The sequence below is a fragment of the Bombus vancouverensis genome, chromosome 6, assembly GCF_051014615.1.
Source record: "Bombus vancouverensis nearcticus chromosome 6, iyBomVanc1_principal, whole genome shotgun sequence".
NCBI classification, from domain to species: domain Eukaryota; kingdom Metazoa; phylum Arthropoda; class Insecta; order Hymenoptera; family Apidae; genus Bombus; species Bombus vancouverensis.
Genome location: NC_134916.1, coordinates 5,488,772 through 5,511,346, shown reverse-complemented (window position 1 = coordinate 5,511,346; position 22,575 = coordinate 5,488,772). Strand labels below are relative to the sequence as shown.

General features: G+C 34.0%; 2 protein-coding genes and 2 long non-coding RNA genes across 8 annotated transcripts in view; 3 read left to right on the top strand and 1 right to left on the bottom strand.

Annotated features, from left to right (window-relative positions):
- Rbp6 (RNA-binding protein 6) overlaps window positions 1-12,514 on the top strand; it is a 777,348-nt gene extending 764,834 nt beyond the window's left edge. For all 4 annotated transcript variants that reach the window (XM_033340911.2, XM_033340909.2, XM_076619578.1 and 1 more), the window contains one exon: window positions 572-12,514. The gene's annotated coding sequence lies outside the window, so the exon portion shown is untranslated. The remainder of the gene's footprint in view (window positions 1-571) is intronic.
- A 364-nt stretch (window positions 12,515-12,878) lies between these two features.
- Vps20 (vacuolar protein sorting 20) lies at window positions 12,879-14,361 on the top strand. The gene is made up of 4 exons (XM_033340924.2): window positions 12,879-13,069; window positions 13,149-13,258; window positions 13,336-13,769; window positions 13,901-14,361. The coding sequence occupies exons 1-4, from the start codon at window positions 13,004-13,006 to the stop codon at window positions 13,945-13,947; spliced, it is 657 nt and encodes a 218-aa protein (XP_033196815.2). The 5' UTR covers window positions 12,879-13,003; the 3' UTR covers window positions 13,948-14,361.
- A 4,792-nt stretch (window positions 14,362-19,153) lies between these two features.
- Window positions 19,154-22,493, top strand: LOC143302803 (uncharacterized). Of its 2 annotated transcripts, XR_013058599.1 has the most exons (3): window positions 19,154-20,259; window positions 20,829-21,034; window positions 22,404-22,493. It is a non-coding gene; the product is annotated as an uncharacterized LOC143302803 (long non-coding RNA). The 2 variants fall into 2 exon arrangements; XR_013058600.1 differs by lacking the exon at window positions 22,404-22,493 and having other exon boundaries at window positions 20,835-20,998.
- On the bottom strand, window positions 21,016-22,430 carry LOC143302804 (uncharacterized). Its single transcript, XR_013058601.1, has 3 exons — window positions 22,318-22,430; window positions 21,258-21,383; window positions 21,016-21,155 (listed from the first exon to the last, which is right to left on the bottom strand). It is a non-coding gene; the product is annotated as an uncharacterized LOC143302804 (long non-coding RNA).
- Window positions 22,494-22,575: the final 82 nt, after the last annotated feature.

The following is a 22,575-nucleotide window of genomic DNA, read 5'->3' as shown; positions in this document are numbered from 1 at the left end:
AAGCCATTTCATCATCTTTCTTATGAGACATTAATTCAGTTAACTAAATTTGAAATATTGTAACATTTCCTGTTGTTTTTCTCGAATATAGCGCATTATCGTACGAATACGGTAACGAAATACTTTCATCTTTCTGTAGCAAACGCAAACACGTTCATCAAAAATGAATATAACAGAAACCCTAGGTTTCCTTACCGGTTCACCGTAAGTTTCCACTTAGTGTGCCACATGAAATATTCATAACATTAATTCTCCTACTGTAACGAGCATACAAATAATAGGATGCTAAATGATTAAGATACTTTCGTGATTAAATTCTTATGTACATTATCATTTATTAATTTCAGATTAAATTTCTTAAAATACAAATAAAAGATTATATTGGACTATGATTCATATATTACATTATATAAAGTATGATTCGCGAAGGGATCTTACTTTACATTTCATCTATTTCCATTCACTTTTAAGCACTCCAACAGTAACACGATCCGCTTGCGCTAATTTCACAAAGATCATGGCTTACGTATCGCAATCTCTCGCTAACAAACTACGATTTTTTTTTCGTTAGGATGAACGAGAGGGCAGAACGCAGCACGGTTGACTGACGGTACAGTGAACGATGTAAATGCCTTGGAAAAATTCACCACGATGAACGAACTTTGGACGGAACTGGATGCGTACTATTACGACTAATACATCGGAAAATCGCGATTTAGATAAGAAGATAATAGTTTCTACCCAGAAGGAGGCTTCGTCTTTGCAACGGCGATTGATCGACCGCAACAACGGCGACGATTGAACGGAAATAACCGCTACTTTCCAACGAACGGAAAAGAAAAAAAAAACGTAAATTGAAGGCGTGAGGAAGACACAAAGAAGCTAATAGAAATATGAAAAAAATCTAAAAAATAAGAAGGAATGGAAGGAGGAAGATGCGAAACAAAAATGCGGGAAAAATGTATAAATTTATAAATCGCGGTACACGTCCAGAAAGTTTGCGAGAAGAGCGACGTGGTAAAGAAAGATAAGACAAGCAGAAAGTAAGGGAAACACGAAGGGCAGAAGCTGCGTAAAGATAGATGTGGCCGAAACTGCGTATTAATGCCCGTTCTCCGACATTAATAAAGAATAATATAATAATAATAATAATGAATTAAATTAATATTATTAATTGCTAAATAATTAAGTGACTAAGTCTAGAATATATATAAATATTATATATATAAATATATAAATATATATATATATAAATAATTGATAAATATTAGGATCCTTAGCATTTAAGGCAAACGAAAAAATGGCGGAAGAATACCAACTTACATACGAATATTATTATAATTACTGGTTATTATTGTATAACGTTATGGCGACTTTTTTTTCTAATTGATTAACAAGAACAAGAAGAGGATGAAAAGCCATGCACCGTGTTAGCTCGCGCGTGTACGCGTGCGCAATATACATATATACATATATATACATACACATATATATATAAGTGTGTGTGTATATATATATAAATACAAATGCAAAATACAAATATAAATATAGATATAAATATGAATATAAATACAAATATATAAATATAAATATAAATAATAAAAATACAATTATTATGCGCATAACACACGTTCGCACCCGGGAAGAGAGCGTCTCTGTGTTGGGCTTTCGAGTTTTTTTAGTCGTGTAGAAACGGTTAATAATAAAAAAATAAAAGAGCAAAAATACAAAAGGCGTGTAAGGAATTTTTCGAGGAGCGTGAATCGACAACACGAAGGAGCACCCGACACGGAAGTGTGAATGATTAGTCCGGGGGGGGAGGGGGATTTAGGATACGAGACAACGAGGACGTTAGGCAGGCCAAGAGTGCGCTTCGCCCTTTTTCTTTGTTTCTTGCGCGCGCGTGTCCGCCACTTCTCAGCGTGCTCTTTGCCGACTGAATGCCGGAATGACACTTCTCGCTCGCCCCGGCGCGGTGTCGTCGAAGCACTTTTCCCTTTTCCCGGGTGTGCAACGAGGGAGAAAAGAGGACGAATAAAGCACGGAAAGAGCAAGAGGAGGGTGAGGTTGCGTACATAGACCTAGGCACGCGTGTTACACGGATGACGTGTCGCTGTTTGCATTGCTTATCGTGCGATGGATAGAAGGAAAGAAAAAAAAAAAAGAAAGAAAGGAAGAAAAAACGCGGGGGCTGCGAAGCGAGATGGACGGATTGAAACTCGCGAGACTCTATGTAAGTTAGACGAACAAAGAGAAAAAAAAGAAGAAATAATGAGGGAAAGAGGAAGAATGGAAGAATACGACCTGCTTTTAAGATGATGCGTGTTGATAAGAAAAGAAGATGTAGTCATCCAGCGCAAAGAACGGTTTTCGATAGAGGAAGAGAATGAGAGAACATTACATATACAGGGTCGCGAAATCGAGTAAGAGAACGCTAAGTCCCAAGCGTTGTATCGCGTCGAAAGTCTGGTCTCATCCAATGCCGAAACGATGATCGTTGAATTTAATCGGCCATTGTATAGCTATCCAATCGATTACTTGCATTAACTTCGGTGCATACATGCATATTACACGTACGCGAATTATTATATCGTTGATTTACTATAACGCATGATCCTATAAAGGAGCCTGCAAGGGAAACACAAGCAATGTTCACCGACACGCATTTCACACAAGCTCACAATAAACGTATATAAAATATCTTCTACATACACTTTTACGTACACGCTCAAACTATACATATGTTCCACACAGAGACATAGACACTCCGAACACAAATATAATATATGCTGTGACACGCGCCGGCGGCTTTTTAAAGGAATTATCCTAACACACATGCCCATATACACATACAAGAAGAAATATATATATATATATACACACACACACACACATACCCACGCTACACCAGGAAGAACTATATGCAAACCATCAAGTACACGAAATAAGATGCATTAAAAGAAAAACAAAATATATATCTACACATATGCGTGTATTCAGTTATTATACCGCGCGTCCGTATATGTACAGTGCGTTAATTGAAGGCGAGATTGCGAATCGCCAATTTAATGCGCCATTGCATAAGTAAAAGCGGAAGTGAAAGTAATGCGTGCAATGGGAATGATATTTGGACACGAAGCGAGGTTGTGCGTCTCTATATAACCCGGATGCATGTGAGAAAGAATGAGAGAGAACGTGACGATACGTGCGTACGAGAGCGAGAGAAAGAAAGTCATTAAATCTTTAAGATTTACGGTCACCTGAAAATGTCATTTTACGAATTAAAAGATGTTAAAAACAGGAAGGAAATTGGAAAGTTTATACGGACTGGCGTAAACGCGAGAAATCGTTAAATTGCGGAACGTAGCCTTACTCGCGGAATGACTGAACACCAAAAAATCCTTGCGTTCTTTCGCGCTTCGAAGTATTTCCCTAATTAGACGGACAAATGGCCCGAATGGGGATACTCCATTCAATTATTCGTAATTGGTCTAGGTTAAATGCGTGTAATATCGTTCGGGAAACAGGGAGGAGTCATTACATTAGTTTTGTTTTTTAGCGCACGTATGTTTTATAAAATTTAACCCAGCCCTTGAGGAAAGTTCGATTTAGGGGCTCGAAGGGCATCGCGACGCTCGAACCTCCCTGCTTCTGAAGGGGACAAATAAAAAAGAAAAAGTAAAACAAAGAAACCGTCGACGTGCAAAAATTCATTCCGCGGACTATATAATTCGGATTTTGTTGATATAGCTGATCAAAAACTGTTTTCATACGATACTATTAATTACTATTATTGAATTTGTCAATATTGAATTATTGAATTGAGTGAGAGTCAACGAGCGATAAATTAATTATAATTATTACAAAAACAATGGATATACGTGCGACAATTCTAGGTACGGTTATTATTGTATTCAATAACAGGGTAAAACAAAGAACAAAAAAAAAAAGAAACATTGAAGAAGAAGGATGACTTTAAATTGGGACGCGTGTCACGTCGAACGGCGGCCATTTTGTTTTCCTGTGCGCGGGTATGCATGCGCACGATGAAAAAAATGCTAAAGAAAGGAAAGAAAGGATGAAGAGGAACGAATGAACAAACGAGTCAATTCTTACGAACGTTAGCAATACTTCGTCATGACCACAAAGGATAAAAATGGCAAATAATGAACGAGAAAAAAAAGAGAAACTAATAATAATAATAATATACACGACTAATCTATATCGCGGATAAACTTACATGAATTCTTAAGTTCGTGACGCGTACACGCGTGACGGGTGATCCTCGCTCGTTCTCAATAAAAGAAAGTGGAATATGAGAAAGCGGAACGTGAATGAGTCACCACTCCTGGACAAGAAAAACGTACTGTAAAACAAACTGCGGTCGCGTGTATTTTCGACGCTACAAAGCCGACTTCTTGCAAGCGAAACAAAATGGTAGCTGCTTCGTTACGCCCCAGGACTAACGATAAACGCGTGCAAAAGAGGTAAAGGTATATGCATCGGGCCAAAACTGTTATTATCCAGGCAACTAATAATTCGAAATATGAGAAAAGTCAAACAGTAAAAGGAAACACGTACACACACACTATGAAAAAAGAGATTGATATTTTATCGGTAGACCGTACACCATACGTAAGACGATGCTGTTTTCAAATGGGTGCAAGAGACGAGTACGCAGAAACGAGCGTTTCTTCGGCGATGTTCTATTCCTGATTTTTTCGTTTCGATTCTGATAAGGTTTCTTTTTCAAGGTTGTGCGAAATTACGAGGGTTTTGTGAATGAAACGCGACATAATCAAGCGAAAAAAACAGAAAGAAACGCTCCATGCTCATAGCTTCACAGGCAACTTCTGTTGCCTTTATTCTTTTGTTACGTTCATTGGATCCGGTGGGAGAAAAGTGAGTTAAGTGAGCGTTAAATAGACGCGTCGAGCGCTTCACGTATCACGGAGCTGCGCTAATTGTTCAAATAGACGGAGAGTTGGACATTGCGCGGAGAAGAAGAGTGGAGAAAAAGAAAAGAAGAGAAATACACGAGAACATAAGCACCAGCTCAAAGAACGTAAAATATAACAAGATTCGTCGTATATAGGTTTAAGGCACGCTGACGCGCGAGATCGCAGAGGATGGGCAAAATAAGGAAATGTAGAAAGCATATACACATACAAATGAAGAAATAGAAGAAGAGAAAACAGTCATAATTAAGTGTACAAGTTGTAACTTTTCGCAGTTAAGGTGAATGGTGTGCCGAAAGAATCTTGGGTTCCTGATCATTTATTACGTTTAACGTTTTAAACTGTAGAATTAATGCTCATCGTTCATTTTGGATTTGAATGAAAGCAATTTTGTTGAAGTGTGATTAACGAAGTAATGTGATAGTTATTATTATTTTTGAGCAATGTGTAAGTATCTTAGAACTAATTTCAAACTTATTTATTTAAATTGTTTCGTCGTTCTTTTACGAACGAATCGAAGATGTTGCGGCAGGAACCTAAGCGACTTTCAACGAGAATCCTCTGGAAAAGAGAATTATATATAAATATATAAATATATATATATACATATTCGAAAGAGATCTACGATCAATTATTAATTAGACAAAACAAACTAAAATGCGATCAATATACAAGCGAGTTAATACAAAAAGAATGAAGAGAAAAGAAAGGAGAAGATAAAGGTGTCGCGAGACATATAATAGGGAAGACAAGTCATAGGAGGGGATAAAAATGAAACAAGAGGAAACAAAATATATATGTGAGTACAGTCCACGCGTTTATATTTATAAATATGAAATACATTAATATTGAAATATTACGTCTATATCTACATCTAGTATATATATAAATATATATAAATATAAATATATATATATAAATATAAATATAAAAACGATTAAGAAAGACAAGAAATATATTATGACTATATATATATAAATATATATAATAACTGATTAAGATGGCAAGCAGACAAAATAAAAAAATATGAGGATTATGGGAGATAAACAGATATATTGAAACATTGTTTTATGCATTTGTACATATATATAGTTATTGATGTTTTAAAAGCTAATATACTATTGTACTGAACAATTTTTCGATGATCATCATCGATGATCGTGAAAGGAGAGTCGAGCGGGGGTACAACCGGGGTAGATGAGGGTAGAATGAGGATTGGGAAGACTAGACGCGGAGAAAGATGAGAGGAAAGAAGGAAAGAGGATAAAGAAAAAAACGGCAAAGAAATGCGAGGGAGGCGAGCTCGTTGTTCGATGCAGTCCAGTCTTCTCTCACTTTGCAATACTCTTCCGATTTTTTACACGAGGGAGTTTATTTTTCCTGGCGAATTTTTGTCGAAGGTTGAGCATGAGGAGAAAAGTGTACGGAGATGATAATGATATAGGAAATTCAGAAGACTTCGCTTGTTCATCGACCGAGCTCGATCACTCATTGCGCGATTAATACGCTCACACCGACACTTCCACATTGTACACGTATGATACACACACATACAAATACTGACACGTATATATATATATAAATATAAATATAAATATAAGTATAAATATAAATATAAATATAAATATACACGCGTATAAATAATAAGTAATAATTACGATAATCGAAAAATATATATTATATACGTATATATAAATAAAATACACACAGCGTGAGCTAAGGACAGGAGGAAGGAAATGGAGGTCACAATTGTAAAGAGAGTGCGAAGAAGATGTTAATCAAGTGAGTAATCGATTATTGCCATTCCGTGATTGAACCGTGAAATTGAAATTAGAAGTACACGACTGACAAATCTTCATGCGATAGGTATGCGCGATGTGTACAATGATATGAAAATGAGTGCAATGAAATATAATAAAACACTTTATAATACTTAAGTCTTAGCGGTACTTAAGTGCAAGTAGCGATTATAAGTAATGTTTCCATTGTACATTTTATCGTTACAGAATTATCGTTATTGTAAAAATTATTTTTTACAGGAAGCATGAAAAGACGAACAAAACTATTCTGTTTCATTTGTTTCATACGTTGAAAGGGTTTTTTGTTATATTTTCGTCTTGCGTTAATTAAATCGTTTTCAACTTCGACCACCTCGCGGTAGACGGAGTTAAATGTAATTGCGAAGTCGTTCGACTGTACGATATTTCGTAGATAATACAGCAATATCGAGTAATAATTTAATGAAGATGCCGCTGCGAGCAAATTCAACATAATCAAGCGTATTTAACCCGTTTGCAATTAATGGAAGTATAATGTATGAAGGTGATTATACAACCATAGGGAAGATAGTATGCAGACTTGAACAAGCATCAGTTCACTAATGTTCACGTAGAGTTCAATCTGTTTGCGCTTGACCCAATAGTGATAGTTGCTCGCGCATAAACGATCGTTCATCATTCTGAAATAATGTTTCACGTTCAGTCTGTATTAGTGATAACGATATAACAGTTCCATATTTGGAACAGACGAATAGAGTGGCCCAAATGATTCAAATGTTAGAGTTTACGAACACTCTTTTTAATTATATCACTTTCTAATCCGTACAATTGTTCTATATGCAAATATAAACACATATACACAGACACATGCATAGATACTTTCAATCACGTGTTTTCTTACGATACAACGAGAACAATACTCTTCGAAACAATTATACACGATACAATTATCAACATAATAGAAACACGCGTTATATACGTTAATTAATCTCGTCCAAACAATAAATTACACATATTAATCAATACACTGATATACTTACACAGGACAAAACAAAGACAAACGATTAAGATAATGGAAAAGAAAAGTTTCACTTCGCCTCACGGATTCGTCGATATCGATCCTTCGATCACTTTCTACGCACCCTCTATTTCTTGACTGCTGATGTTTCCTAGAACGGCTAGTTTAGCGTACATTTCGCTGTGCGACACGAATCTGCGAATTTCTGTTTTTGATTTTCTCAAATCAAAGCTGACAGGCGACAGATGACATACGAAGCGTTTTACCTTGTACGGAAATATGGAGGAAACGCGGACACGATGCCACGATATTTCGAAGAAAACAACCCCCGTCGCTCTGCGTGCGATGTGACTGCGGTTTGAGAGAAAGAGGGGGAGAGAGTGAGGGAGAGTTTGTGAGCCAAAAAAAAAAAAGAAAAAATAACTGTGCGAAAGGGAGAAAGAAAAAGGGTGAATGAAATGAACTCGCAGAAGTCCGTAGATAGATAGACAATTTTCGAAACAACGTTTTCGTGCGTATGAGAAAGATCGTTGCTGCGACCTGACACGAAAAGTTGGAGCGTTTCTCTGCTGACTGACTGCCTCTGAACTTGCTCGTAGTACCTACAGTTTCGATTTCGATTTTTAAGCCTGTTCGAGTCACGTTTGCTAACTGGCGGACAGAGAGAAACGCTCTGAGCGGGTACACGATTCGATTAGTCGAGTTTCAAGTCAGTTGTAATATAATCGATTGATAGGGATCGTGATGCCTAAATCAGTGTTCTTTTTTAAGTGGAACGTCGCAGCCAAAGACGTAGGCTAAAGGATCCTACTTAGGAATTATTTTTATTCGCGCATTACGGGAACATGCGGGCTGAAAGAGCTCGTTCGTTTATTATTATTATTATTATTATTAATATTATTAATATTATTTCTTTCCTTGTTTTTTTTTCTGTTGACTTATATTGTATTTTAATAACGATTAATTACTACCGTTCGATTACTATTAACAGCGTTATTATCGGATAGTATTATTCTAACGCATCCCAATATCATTTTCTATTTGTCAGGATGCAGTAATCCGCTGTGTTATGAGTACAGTTATCATTGTCTTTGAGCCGATGATTTCGTTTACTTCATGTTTCTACCGAGGAGAAACGCGGCTCGAAGAAATCGTCGTCCGTCTTGAATACCAATCAGAATTATTCCATGTGTCGTCTGTTCGATATGAACGAGTGCTCGCATTTTCAAAAAAAGGAAAGAAAGCTTTCTTGCAAAATCGAGAAGAAATGTCAATCTGATTCGTGTTACAATTCACTTTTAGCCAGACGTCCAGGGGATTTTTTCGAGTCGCAGATTAATGAAATGTGAACATAACCCCATACGATATATATATAATATATAATACAATATATATAATATATAATATATATTATATATTATATATAATATGTAACATATATTATTATATATAATATATATTTAATTACATATTATATATATACATAACATCATATATATTATATATATTATATATATGCGCACGGAAAGCATACAATATTATGAATAAGTATATATAATCATGTAATTACACGTGCACACGTTCGGATGAGCAGTTAAACGTAATCTGTTAATATTCTTCCTGCGTGCAGAACAAGGATATAACAGCCACGAGCTTCGATGAAGTTTTGCTAACCATCGTACAGCAAGAATACCAGTTCTTTTTTTCATTCGATACCCATTAATACCAATATGTATCATTTTCTTTTTTTCATATAAAATTATTCTGCCGGTTTTATGCTTTAATCGTTGAGATAAGATTGGGCGATCAAACATATAATATTTGATCGATATCCAATTTTCATGTGTTCTAAAAAGCATTAGTTAGGGTGTGAAAATTTTGACGATATCGTATTGCCGTTATTAACGAAAGGATAATCTGAAGAAATATTTAAGGAACGTTCAATTTCGATGAATACACTTTTCCATGGGCCAACCGAATCGATTATAGAGCGAGTATTTTCAATGTTGCTAAATTTTGTAATATTACTTAACCGCACTGACTCGCGTTAGTTTCTAACACAATTGTACACTGTTCTCTGTACTATCGTGACATTTTTCGTTTGTTTTATTATGTCATTGTTCCAGTTTTACCGCAAACGATTGGTACCTGCTTGTGCAACTCGTAAAATAAAATACGATAAAGGCCATTATATAACTTTCCGTTCCTCTCGCTCCTCGGATCGATTCTCTTACCCATCGCAACGGGTGTGTTCGAATCAATCAAGCAAAAGTTGTTATACTTTAGATGCTCGTTCTTAGAACGATCATACGAATCGATAGATAACGCGACAATTATCTTCGAAATTGTGAATATTCGAGATCTCCGTAGCAGTTGTAGGCGGAAAAGTAAATATTTCGTTCAAGTTAGCTTCGAAGCATATATATTTATTGCTTGTTTTTCAATTTACATATCGTGTTGATCTATAAGATCTAAAAATTGTTTCGTGCTTTAACGCTGTATCATGACTGCGATCATCAATTTTCGAAGAGTTGCTAAATTCTTCTCCTTTTTCGCTTCTTTTGGCTGCCATCGATCGATCGTTTCACGATAACTATATTTTCATACCATAAATTGTGTCATTATTTCTTTCATTAATTTTCTTCGCGCATACAAAACAACCACGCAAACGTTCTCAAACACACCGGCACACGAGCACAATAATTTCATTCGTCTCTTCCTTAAGATGAAAAAGAAGAAGATATTTAAATAAACAAAAAAGAACAAGTCTGAGAAACAATTTTTCATCGATTTTTTTCAATCAAAATGTTAAATAAAAGAACTGCATCGTAATCGTTGTGTGCATGTGTGAGAAGTGAAAAAGAGTCCACGAATTTCAACACACTCGCTTTGATCCCGTTCATCGTTGTCCTTAGTTTTGTGATATTGTATTTTTGTTGTCGCGTGAAACAACCGAGGAATACCGAGTGTTTTCTGTGTACACGGCATGTTATGAATTACAGGGAGAGTTTTAGAATCTCGTCATTCACATTGTCGAATTAGGGAACCATCTAAGTAATTTCTGTTTAAAACACGTAGTAAGAGAACGGAGCGAAGGTTTTTAAAAATATTTTTTACGACGCCTCGTGAGAAATACAAAGCAAAGGCAGATTGATGAATAGCATGAAAGAACGAAACGGAAGCTCGGCGGTATGGTACAGCTTGCAATGAGAAAACTTGCAATATAACAAGCAATAAATAAATCACTTTTAATTCCATGTATATTAAACAATTATGTGGATGCTTAATGAGATTTATTGAATTTAAACAAGCATAAAGAAAAAAGAAAAAAAAATAATAAAGCCAGGAACTAAGACGAAATACTGATTTTACATATTCTTACTAATCGTAAACGATTACAATACGTATAGCGACATACTAAATTATACGATTATGTATCGATTAAAAAGAACAGATTAAATGAAAATGGTAAATAAATAATTATTAAACTAAAAAGCAAAAAAAAAAAAACAGTACGATTGCGGGCGGGAATCGCCACGAAGACGGTAATGTCTAATCTATATAAGTACGTAAAAAGTTTCAATTTTACACTACCGATAATAATGACATAACGGTAAGGTTCTATATAAGATATAATGATGATTTATAATAATTATAACATTGTACAGAATATTTATGAAAGGCGCGCTGCTGGCGAAAGAGCCGCGCGTTTCTTTGTGTGTTCGTAGCTCGCGAACGCAAAATAAGAAAAGAAATAAAAGAAACGAAGGAGGAATAGAGATAAACGGTGAATAAATGTGAAACAATACGAGCAAACAAATGAAACACGTTTATCTTTTCTTGTAATCAATAAAAATTGTTCGAATTAAGCGTGGCTTAAAGTCGTCAGTAAATTTTCAGGCATCCATAACAAATGTGAAGGAACAACGCGCGACTCTCTATCCAAAAGCGGCTAGACTATAATGGATGTTTTGTAAGATAAAGCAAAACGATCACGGATTATATTGAGATCGCGTTCAGAGAAATGTATAATCGATTACGTATTCGGGATAGCTCGAATTTACTCGACGACGCCTTTCTCGATGGGGGAATAAAAAAATGTAAGAAAAGAGATAAAAAAAAATTAAAAAAAATGAAGAAAAGAAGAAGTACGAAAATTGCGGCTCTTTTCTACCGCGAATATATTCGAGCATAGCGACATGGTGTGCTGTCAAAAGGTGAAAATTATGGTCCTCAAAATTTAAGCGGAAAAGAGTAACAAGACGCAAAAAAATAAAAAATAAAAAAACAAAAGCGAAATAAAATAGAGAACAAAAGATAGAAAGTGAGAGAATTTATCCGCCGTAGATGTGTGGCGTAAGAAAGGGCCGATAATCTAATTCATTGTGTATGTATACAGACAGAAAATAAATATAATATTGCGATTATAAATATTAAACTAATAAAGAATAACAATATTGTACCCCTCTGTACATATAAATATATATTATAATACGATGATTATTACTATATGATTTATTATAAATATATATACATAAATATAAATATATCTCATGAATTCACATTATTATGTTTATTATTGTTTACTTATTATTATTAAAATTATTATCATTGCGATGATAACGAGAAGGATGATGATGATGATTATTATTATTATTATTATGATAATATTATTAATATTTAAGAAAAGGTTCACAACGTGCCGTGTGTATGTGGGAATAAAATATATAATATAATGGACATTGTTCAATTCAATCCAATGTCTTGTCGTTTTTCTCTTTCCTTGTTTTCAGTCTCATATCATATCCTTATCACTTTAGATAATATTCCTTTCTAAATTCCATAAAGATATTTATTCTTGAACATTAGTTAAAAGATTTAACATATCAAATTCATCAATTATAAGTTTATTGTGCTTCTTTGCCTAATTAAATTTAAAAAATTTAATTCTTGAGCGATATACAACAATAGTACCGTTATTTTATTATTAAATTTTATGATAAAAGGCTTATTTTCAATAAAATAAAATAAGTAATAATATACATATGTATATACATATATTTTTCGCGCCATATAGTTTGAATTTTAGTCGAGTACGAAACTATCGATAAGTCGACCAGAAAATATGGCGCCAGCCATGATAGATTTCGTTATTAGTGTCTTAAGTGATGTGTCAAACGTGACATGAGTTTTTTTTCAAATTCCGTATGACAGTTTAATTAATACCGTTGTACATTATCTAGAACGAAATGGGTATTTTCTTTGCAAAGAAAAAGCCACCGAGCCGTATTACCGAACAGGACAAGGCCATTTTAGTACGTTGTTTCACACATTTTCTAACCTCAACCATTTTTATTTCAGGCACATATTAACTGATTTCTAACATTTTTACAGCAACTGAAACAAACTAGGGATAAAATCAAGCAATATCAACGAAGAATCGAGCAAAATCTCGAAAAAGAACGGTTACTCGCAAAAAAACTTATACAAAATAAACAAAAAGAGTAGTTATTAAATTCTTGTCTATTGTAATTTTAAAATATCTTTAAAACATTTGTTAAACGTTATAAAATCTTTTTAGACGTGCTTTACTTCTTCTACGGAAAAAGAAGTTCCAAGAACAAATATTATCAAAGACTGATGGACAGCTAGAGAACCTTGAGCATATGGTACATGATTTAGAATTTGCACAAATAGAGTTGAAGGTTGTAAATGGCCTAAAAGTGGGTAATATTGCATTGAAAAAACTACATGATTTATTATCCATTGATGAAATTGAAAAAGTTATGGACGAGACTAAGGAAGGAATTGAAAAACAAAGGGAGATTAATGAAATATTGTCTGGAGAACTTACAGAGAATGATGAGAGTGAAGTTGAAGCAGAGCTTAATGCTTTGTTAGCGGCAGAAATTGAAGAAAAGGCACCAGAAATACCAGAGGATGTAACATTACCAGAAGTACCAGAGGATATAACATTACCAGAAGTACCAGAGGAATTACTAGAAAAGAAGATAGGTAAATACATTGTATAATATACAAATAAATAGCAATACTATAATACACAAATAAATACTATCATGTTAGATTTATTCTTCTATTAGAAAAATACATTTAATCCATTCATTTAGCTTCTTTTTATTTTGCAGAGCGTACGAAAGAAAGAACAAAGGAAACTGTTGCTCTGGAAGCATGAACAGGTGATAAATATCATTAGTAAAGTTTCTATTCTATTGGCACTTTGCGCAGGGGTCTCTGTATATATGTACAGTACCTTATATGTAAGGCTCAGTGTGAATAATTCTCATCCAAAGGGTGTAATTGAAAGAATGGAAGTTACGTTTTATTAACAAAGTCGTTTAAGTGCTAAAGACTGTTATTGTAAACTGCGTATACATATATGGTTTTGATGCTGTGAATACATAATCCAGGCAAATGTACATTACTCTCTCATATATTACATATACCATGTAAGTTTCACAATAATTATGTTTGTACTATCTTACATGTACAAATATCTTTTTATCTTATTATTGGCCTTTCTTATGTGTAGTTATACAAAAATATGCAGAAGTTTAAAATCTTTTAATAAATGTGATTTTATTTACAACATGTTTCAGTAGATCTTATTCTCTGCAATAAATTATACAAATTTATAAACATGATTCAACAAAAAATTGTACATAAATCATAAAACTTTTCTCCAAAATGGAGATTATTTTGGATTAAAACGGAATAAAGTATATTAGGTATCTTCAACGTTTCATCCTTCTAAATATTGTTTTCGAATAGGAAAACACTTATATAATGCAGCTAGTAATGCTCGTTATTGATATCAATCCTATTATTGCATTGACCATACATGTTCTGAAATCTATATCTTTTCGTTACTTTTCTTCCTTTGTTTGTTTATTTTCGTGGAAAATATTCATATAATATATAATAATAATCATATATAATAGGATGATAATAATCATTTATCTTTTATTAATCTAGAATATTTAAATTTTTCCCGCAATGTAAAATTGCACAGTCATATGAATAGAAGGTTACACGTGATCAACCAGCTTAAATTATTCAGGAACTGATAAGATAAACCAACCACCGAGACGTTCTCAAATACCTAGTATCTTCAGAATATTTTACGCTTATTCTATATGCTCTTAGCTCAAGTTACAACGCAGATAAAAATATATTCACTTCTATTAATGATATGAATAAAATTAATGGAATTTATGATTTCACATGAAATATTTTGTTTCTATTTGTCTGAATTGAGAAAATATAGTGCGATACTTGGTACCATTGAGCTACGCGTCATAACGTAATATAATTTGATCTTTTTTTTTAAGAGGAGGGGAAATGCAATTGCGCATACCCTGTATCGCTACGTGCCCCCGGATTATGTGGGGCTCGGCAAGATGTTAACGCCTCTACCCATTAAAACCCTCTCCTCATTCTCTTCTTCATCATACTTCAAACACTTCGGTTATCGAGCAGGTCACTTATGTGACTACTATAAAAACTTTTTGTTTTGTTAATGTTCCTTTTTCGAAGTTAACAATGCGATACTTTTAAATTTAGAAATAACATAATATGAAATAACATAAATCATTGGAGAGTCACTTTATCCCATACGGGTATCATATAATTATATTCATAAATTTGCAAATCAGTTTTATAGGATGGGATGGTTTGTAATTCTTTAATGATTATCTATCTCTATTGATTTGCAAATATATAGCAGATATGTAGAGCTTTTATTCGTCATTTTAATGTCTATGTCCATGACTAATGTTTTAATATGCGAAATATCTTGCATCATGAGATTATTTGTAACAATTAGAAAAACGAATTTAGCTTGTTATTTAGATTTTAACTTATTTATTCCCCAACTGTCTTTTTACATATAGTGAAATAAACATTTGTTTTTACTGTGTCCAACTGCAACATTGACGCTTTCGAAGTTTCCACAATTCTATAATCCGAGATAACACGACTTTCCTGATATCTTCCTCCCAAATTAATTTGCCGCTTTTCATTGTCAATGTATGTTACATTCTAACGCGAAGTAAGCTGAATTATTCAATGGAACCAAATGTCAGCTGTTCATTTTCCATATTTAGTTATGTAATTTCGCAGTGTCATAACTTTCCAACTTTCCGCGCTCGATGAAAACTACATGTACGTTCATATCGTAACATTATACTCAACATACAATAGTACATCCGAAACGTCAAAAAGAAGTTATCCACAAAGAACTGTCCTCACTAGATAATATATCTTTTGTTTTGTGTAGATAATATATCTTTTAAGTTTAATATTTTTTCTAATCTAATATTTTAAATTATTTTCTAGTCTTTATGTTTAGTTTCAAAATCGAGTCACTAATCCATCGTTTATTTTACCGGTGACCACCTACGTTTTCATAATATTTGCATCTCGTGTCTTGTACCGAACAACGTCAACGTCCAACGACTTTGTTAGATTCAACGAAGCTTGTTTGTGCGGCAGAAAACGTCGTTTGAATAGACGATGTCTGATGTATTTAACTTGGTCTGTCGAATCCAGATAACACCAGCTTACGGCGCCAATAACAACGTTCGAATTGTTTTAACAAATCTCATGGCGCCTACGAAATCGTTTCGTGGTCACTAAACGATTAACACAATTTCAATGGTCAGGGACAGAATCCTAACAGACTGTAAATCAAGTAATAATTACTAATAATCAATTATCGTTGATTAATCGTGTTGCTCACCCAGAATCGTACAAATAAAAGTGTATTCGCGCCTAACGATTGCGGTATCAATTACTACGCTAATTGTCCTCGAAAATTGTCTCTCTTTACCACTTGCAACTCAATAGAATTTTTATCGAGAGAGCTTTAAACGACCATTGATTGACATATAGCAAACGTAATTTGCACTGTATACTCTTTTTCATCAAATGTTTAATTTTTCAAAATATTACATTTGTCGAAGGAATGATGCAAATTTATTCCTTATTTACACGATAGATTAATTGTATAAAATTCTTTATACTCTTTTTAGCTGCTTTCCGTCATTATACCTTGATACCAAAGAATAAATTGAAAAAATATTACATGAAGAAAATGGAGAGAGGATAAGAGTTAAATGTTAAATCGCATCGACAGACTATCATAAAAATACAAAATTAATTCCAAAATCAGATATTTCATGTTAAATATATTCGATTTGAACGGAGTCTATGATGCAAGATCGTAAACTTTACGCGAATTCGCGAAGTCGTTGGGAAACTGACGTTCGCTGAATGCCGGTAACACCGGGAAACGACGAATAAAACGGCGATCACTTGAACAACTGTTTTTAGAAAATCTGTCAAATTATTCACAATACGCGTACAGGCTGTGCAATTCTAGTAGTAAATTACAGGAAGTATCACAGCCTCCTGATATTTAAAATGACGCCTGTATGGATCAACGATTCCCTATTTAAAACCAGATGACCTTCGTGAAATGAGAGAGACGAAGAGAAAGGAAGAACGGCTGAGGAACGGGATCCGCTGACTAACCTCCGGCCATGAAGCCTTCGTTTTATTTCTTTTTCTTTTCTCCGAGTCCGAACATATCATTCTCCTTATCTGCGAGTGTGTCGTAGATCCGGGAATTTCAGCAAGTTCAACGGTTTGTGATCGATTAATAAACGAATTAAGTGACGTCAATTGCTGTATGATATGACACAAGAAGGACATTATCTTAGAACGTGATTCTCTTTTTATCGTGAATTATGTTACTTGGAATGCAGAATTACCCATCTTTAACTTTAACCCTGTTATGTCCTTTGGCTCATTTCATATATAGTCACATCTTTTTTTTGTCCAAAAAATTGTTCCGCTCAAGAAGGATACGAATGAATTACTAATATATGTTATTCTCCATTTCAACTTTATATTAAATATATCTTTTAAATGTTAAAAGTCTCTTTACCTACAGGAACGAGAGAAATGTTGGAAAATGAGAATTCAAGAATAGTAGTAGGGTAAACTTTATCTGAATTTTTAGGTTCAAACATAATTGGTAAAAAGCGGAGGATCATGATTGATCATAAAATATGTAAGATTCAGGCTATTTTTCATTTGATTTATTATTATTTTTGAATTTACTTATTAATTACAAGATATGTAAGATTCAGGCGATTTACCTTTTATCTCGGTCTATAGGAAGCCCTACATTCGATATTTTTTACCAATTGACTGTTGCCTTTCTTACCACAGTACAATATCTAGAATATCTATCCCAATGATTTCATCGTCCAAAAATTCATCGTCCAAGAATACTTGCGAATGTCAATCTTGTTACTTAGCATCGATTCTCTTCCATTAGCAATAGCGTTACTGTACCAAACAGTACAAGGTATAATTTTGCGGGAAACAAGTTAGACGCAATTTCGACGAGCATTTCGTTTAGATAACAAGAAGTTTTACCGCGTAATTTACTACTTTAAATATAGCATCCAGTGATTCTTTATTTGTCAGGAGGCAAACAAAGTTATTTCCTTAACTGAGGTAGGTATGCAAATTACGATCAACAACGAAATAAATCGCTGTTTGTTTATTTTCCATCTTTTATCAAACAAGCATCGTTATATTAAATATATTAAATAAATTTACTATTTCTGAGATTATTTAAATTAATTCAAACATAGAAAATATTGCGACGGTATAAGCTTGTTATGCATCGGATTTTGCTCTATCTACATAAGTTTAATGAACGATTTCATCTCACGATAAACGACTTCCTTGGGTGGCAAGGATTTTCTACAAGAATGATTCCATAGAGTATTTCGCAGACTCTTGCAGAGAGAGAGAGAGAGAGAGAGAAATATATCTTATCTTATTGGGAATAATGCAGATAAAACATTGAGACGACAGTTTATCTGCGACGCATATATATACGTGACGTCTCACAGGTAACGTTTCCAGGCTACGTCTCCAGTCTTGAACTTAATGTTTTCGTCAAAGCCTGACCTCCTTTAAATACCTCTTATCTTGTAATTACACATCTTGCTATCGAAAAGTTGAAGTTCTGGAAATTAACAGGCTGTTTCGTAAGGTGTCACATGTTTAACTTCTTAAATTTTTTACTGTTCGGCTGAAGAAAATTATTACGACAAAATGAATAGAAGGATGCTTGAAACGATTTTACAGCTTCCCCATTTCCATTTTCTAATATTTTCTAATTCTGTTGAAATTTCATCGAGAGCTTGTACTGCATTATTTTCAAATAAACGTGCCGATACGTAAAATACAGCCTTCCACTTCATCTCTCTCTCTCTCTCTCTCTTTCTCTCTCTCTTTCTCTCTGTCTCTCTCGCCATCTACATACTTCTCCTTTGCAATTTTTACTCCAAACAGAAACAACGAATCGTCTTGTAATAACAGTAACAATGCACCAATCAGCTTAAATTACCCGCTGCATCGATTTGCATACATTGATTCAACTTCGTCAGTATTCCTTCGCTGAATTTACATTGAATCGCTCCTAAACCTATCCCCTTGATTTCAAGTGCAAGATACCTCTCTTATACAATATGTAACAGTACCACGTGCAAATATCCCTCGTCGAAGGTTGCGGAAGTGCGATGAGATAAATAAAAGTTTTAGTTTATTTGAACAACATGATATATGGGATTTTTGCATAACAATGGAATCTGGCTTCATAACGCTATCTCGAATTATTGGAAGACTTTGTTCACTATTGAAGAGAGTTAATAATTTTTACGCACGGAATAAAACGCAAAGGATGGGTTTCGAATATATATTGATTAATGATAAACTAATAATCTGGGTATATCAGACGGTTCTCATCTGGATACCCTTCTTGTTTCATCGATTCTATGTTAAACTATTGATAACGTTTCGTCGGCGGTAATTTTCTAGAAATTTATGTCTCACGAAATCTTGTAATAAGATTTATGTCATAGTACAGGTAAACAGATATATATTTTATATAGAATTACTTATGTATTTACTAATACTTAGCTTCGTCCTTAAACATTTAAAATCAAGTTATAAAATATTCTTTATACATCTACGAAAGAGATATCTGAATATTCTGTGTGGAATAATAAAAAAAATGAGACCTAAGATATCGTCTCCAATGCGTGTAGTAGATTATATCTTAATGATCATGGCGTACATAATTTGCTTTTTAAAAAGAGATTACATTGATGAGGTGTTCTATAAAAATAGTTTTCGAATTGAAATGGGTGTTTAACCCATATTAAGTGATACGTAGAAACTTGAAAGGGTTTAATAAACAATTTCATCGAAGACGGTTCCAAAGAGAAAGTCCCGTTTTACAGCACTATCTAAAGGAGTGGTCGTCGAGGAGAGCCATTATTAAACCAAGTGAAAAAAGGAGGTAAAAGATATCAGTCGAGGGGAAAATGCTTTAATTGGGCAGAAGAACAATAGCATAAGGCGTTGTACCGACGGGACAAAATGAGTCATGCCTACATACAAGGTGAGACAACTGAATTCTTAATATTATAGAAACTAACTTTATATATTTCTTCATCATCTTTTTACTAGCAAAAACCACCTCCAAAATTCTCGTTACTACACGCATTTAATCGATATTGATAATTAATTAAAAACAAATTTCCGTTTCGAAAAAACCGTTTCAACGTTCGCAATAAGATAGTCAGATTTTACAATGTGCGTGTAAATGCTGAATTCATATTGCCCAAGAACGTCGTACTTTATTTGAAACACCGGAAACGATATTTTCATAGGAGGTAACATGCTGATGAATATCGTTCCCTGTACCCATTTAAATTATAATTTTTCAAGAAGCCGGCGTTAACATTACCACTTAGGTAGAACATTGAACTTTCTTAATCTGTGGAAGAAGTTTTAACAGTACTACAGTATAACAGTAGTATGGTAAAAACGGCGACAATTATGGCCTTGTTTGCCTCTTAAAGACGCGAATTTTAATGACACACGCGACATCACGTTTATTACGTGTTTCTAATAATACCTAAACAATCTTTTGCGACATTAATGAGTTAAAAAATTCATTGTATTAAGTTACAGAATTGGATGACTCATCGTACACCTGGGAGTGTATGAAGAACACCGGTGAGATTTTACAAATAGAACGAGACACGAAACATTCGTCTCGTCTTGAGAACGTTAATTGTACCGTTGCGCTGCTTGGAACGAGGCTGGGAGACGCGTCCACGATGCTGAACAACTGAACGAAGCATTTCCCGATCTTACGTCGTTCTAGATATGTACATTTCTTTCTTTATCAGTTCATATTTTCCCTTCCTTTTTTCCGTATTTCTTTTCTCGTCGCCCAAGAAACACTCAGCATCTTTTGTCTCAATTAAATGGCACGGGTCAATTGAGAAGCTGTAGTAGATGATAAATTGAAATTAATGTCTGTGTTCCTAGATCATGCTTTGACGTTATTCCGATATTGCACACAAACAAAAAAAAATACACCAGACTAACCGTGAAATCAATTCTTTATCTTCACAACTTTGTTTGCAGCTCTAGATAATGTTTCCAACTCTGGTGCCATTCGCCAGATAGTACTGGTTAAAAATTATTGCCAATAAAATCTTAGATGATTCATACCTGCAAATATTTGTACGCGATGCATGCAGTATTTGAAAAGGTAGAAAAATATGTAAAGCGGTGTTACAATAAAATTGAAGCTAACGTTTTGAGTTGCGATGGAATTATCATATCCAGTTTGTTAGATGAACAAGATTTTTTCCCTAATTATTTAAGATTGTATCTCATTTGGTACGTTTCTCATTATCATTGTTAGTTAGAGTAATAAGGACTCCTCGGACTCTGTGGAATATTCCATTGATTTAACGTGCAACTTAAGCTTAATCGGATGTAGATCGAGAAATTTGTATGTCGTCAAAGTTACGGTTACTTGTGTAATTAATTATAGTATAAATATAAATAATTAAAGTTTAGAGAGTATCGAATTTCTGAAAAGTTTCACTATTAAATTTACAAAGTCAGAATGTTCTTCGGTCTGAGTAAGCATAAGCAATTCCAGACGAGCATAGTCAGACACGTACTATAAGCGTTCCTAGGCGTAACTTCACTCAAGATATCATTTAATGGAGCGTTTATCTTATTTAGATTGTAAATCTATTTGCGATCAAATAACAATAAAAAGGGAATAACTTACATTTCCGGAGAATACCGGACGAAACACGTTACGATAAGTTTTAGAATCTATAAACGATAACTTTTATAAATTAATTAAAACTCCATCATTAAAACAGTTTACATGTATGAATCGAGTGATTCTTGAGCTCAGAAATATCAGTCGACACTGTTACTCGATTAATTTAATTCATGATCTCGTTGTGTTCCAAGTATATTAAAATTATGTTATCACTTGCAAAAACATTTATACAGTCGAACGTATTCTACTGTAGTCAAAATTAAATGCCAAAACAACCGTCGGAAATGTTTTTGAGATAATTATTCACTAAGGTTAAGCAAATATTTTTCCTATCTAAATGTTATCATCGCTTTGACATACCTCATAGTATATCAACCCACCATTTAACTTTTAACAAACCATGTACCCAGTTTCTTCATTATCATAACACGGTTGCATAATTACAGCAAAAGACACTGCTACGTGACCCACATAAAATACAACAACTGCAAACCGAAGATATCTAAGGAAGTCCGAAGTGTACACGGAGGATATCGCGATGTTCAAAAACCGGGTTCCCCACGCAGCGTGAAAGCAACGCAACCTCACGTCTGCGCTCACATCAATGATACGCGCTAT

Bases quoted from the DNA above. Each gene is read 5' to 3' on its own strand.
- Vps20 (XM_033340924.2), top strand. From the start codon at position 13,004: ATGGGTATTTTCTTTGCAAAGAAAAAGCCACCGAGCCGTATTACCGAA. The intron at 13,259-13,335 runs GTAGTTATTAAA...AAATCTTTTTAG, and splicing joins ATACAAAATAAACAAAAAGA to ACGTGCTTTACTTCTTCTAC. The intron at 13,770-13,900 runs GTAAATACATTG...TTTATTTTGCAG, and splicing joins ATTACTAGAAAAGAAGATAG to AGCGTACGAAAGAAAGAACA.